At 43.2% G+C, this 2,230-nt stretch overlaps 1 protein-coding gene across 1 annotated transcript in view; it reads left to right on the top strand.

Moving 5' to 3' along the window:
* Nucleotides 1–2,230, top strand: part of sema6e (sema domain, transmembrane domain (TM), and cytoplasmic domain, (semaphorin) 6E) — a 193,360-nt gene that overhangs the window by 118,736 nt on the left and 72,394 nt on the right. Inside the window, exons 8-9 of the mRNA XM_037676120.1 lie at nt 997–1,053; nt 1,362–1,463. Coding sequence (XP_037532048.1) covers nt 997–1,053; nt 1,362–1,463 — 159 coding nt within the window. The remainder of the gene's footprint in view (nt 1–996; nt 1,054–1,361; nt 1,464–2,230) is intronic.

Raw genomic sequence — 2,230 nt, 5'->3', positions numbered from 1 at the left:
CCCCCCCCCCCCCCCCCCAAGAGAGACATGTATTGCACAGCTATGTGAGCGCGCAGGTGTGACGAGGCTAAATGTTTTGGCAGCATGAAGCTCGTTAGCCTGTCAAAAAAAATCCTTAAATTAGCCGCAGCATTGTATAAGCGCGGTGTTCAGAGCCTGTGCATGTAGTGGCGGTTTATAGTCTGGAAATTACTCTTAACTATAATTGTGAATATGCGTAAAACTTGAAGGTATATCAGGAAAATGTTATCTGAACAGGAGAAAGTCAAGTTGCACATAAATAAAACTGTCTTCGGTAAGGTTGGACGTGCCTGTTAATGCTTGAAAAACGTTCCCCTTCATGTCACTGCGTGAGACATGAAGCTCCTGTCTGGTCTTAAGTTGCTGTGAGATGTTGACACAAAGGAACTAAACTGAACCAGACGTGCACAATACTGCCAGCATTCTCAGCAGAATGAAAGCGGTCTGGGAAAAGTTTGTCCGTAAATTAGTCAACACAGAATAGGAGCGCTTTAATCCTTCAGCTGGACATGCTTGTTAACAAAATGATGGATGTTTTCCTATACTAGCCCCCTGGGCATATAGCTGGTGTACAAAAAGAGTGTGTGTTTGTCCTGTCTGCTCAGTGAGGGCATAACGTTTTGCCAGTAGGTTAATTGGAGCTAATTGACTTCTTTCATATAGTCTGTGAAATTATCCAAGCGTCTTTTTGTGGTTCTTTGTTTCCCTCGTGTGTGCAGCCACACGGCTTATCTTCTAGAGTGATTTTTATCTCTGAGGAGTGTTTGGCTGCCCACTGATGAGTCGCTCGAGCGCCGCTGGGGTCTCTAGTATTTCTCTGTTGGTTTTTCTCCACAACAGTTTTATTGAAATTAATGAGGTTTTCATCACAGCCGTTTCATGATGGCGCTTGAACGACTGGGAGCAACAGAGGCTGAGTTGGTGGGAAACTGTGGCGCCTTTGAGCTGACAGCTGGCTGTCTTGTCGTTTTTCAGAAACTGACGTGGAAAACGAAGGATGTGGAGAAGTGCACTGTGAGAGGGAAGAACAGCGTGAGTATCATTATCCAGACACAAATATCTTCATCTCTGTTTGTGCTCCTGGTTTTATTTCTTCTGTCTGCGCCTTCATTTCCTGTGCCATGAAGTTTTGCAATATGCAAAAATGGTCTGAGTGTGTGTGTGTGTTCTCCGAGTGGCATCACAGAGGGAGAGCTATAGCTAGAATGCCAGACTGAGAGTGGAACTTAAAGTAAAAGTAACCCTCTAAGTCCTGCCGTGTTTGTGTTGTTTGTGTGAAGGAACCAGCATGGTCCTGCGCCCTGGTGTACAATAACACTGAGCTGTTTCCCTCCTCACAGGATGAATGTTACAACTACATTAAAGTGCTGGTACCACGTAATGACGAGACTCTGTTTGCCTGCGGCACAAACGCCTTCAATCCCACCTGCCGTAACTATAAGGTAGGTTACTGCACCGCTGTGCGTCGACTCCCGGCCTCAATTACAGATAGTGGCTCATATCCCAGCTATAATGAGATGCTGTATGTGTGGGAACGTCTGGGCAAGCTCTCTCAGCTGCACCTTTTATTTGCAATGAGACATTACCGCTGCTTTATCTGTGTGAAGATGCCATTATAAATTAAAGGGCTAGCTTTCCTTGAAGGGAATGCGTATCGCCCACCTTTAATGTCACAGTGCTAAACTGAGATCGTGCTGTTATTAGAAGCAGTGGTGTAGTCTATATTTTTGTAGTGGGTATACTGTGCTTAGAAACCAAAGTACACTGGTTAGTACAATGTAATTGTTAATTTATTTAGGCTTTTAAGCATACTTAACATTTCAAAATTTCTCTGATGCTTATAGTACAACAAACTTTGTACGACAGTTGGCTTTGTATTACGAACGTTATAGAAATTATAAACCATTATCAAAGCAAAACATGTCCAAGTATCCAGTAGTAAGCACAGAGGTATTAGTTATACAAAAAACAAGTTGAACCAACTCAATGTGTCAATAAAATGTTCCAGATGTGATGACAATGACACGAGCCCGTGTGTAGTCTACATTTTTGTAGTGGGTATACTGTGCTTAGAAACCAAAATAAACAGGTTAGTGCAATGTAATCGTCAATTTATTTTTGATTTTCCCAAAGCACCTTCCTAGGAAGCGGAAGATAATGGGTGGATGGATGGATGGATGGATGGATGGATGGATGGATGGATGGATGG

This window comes from Nematolebias whitei, chromosome 5 (assembly GCF_014905685.2).
Source record: "Nematolebias whitei isolate Nwh7 chromosome 5, NemWhi1, whole genome shotgun sequence".
In the NCBI taxonomy this organism is placed as follows: domain Eukaryota; kingdom Metazoa; phylum Chordata; class Actinopteri; order Cyprinodontiformes; family Rivulidae; genus Nematolebias; species Nematolebias whitei.
This window is presented reverse-complemented; position numbering and strand designations above follow the sequence as displayed.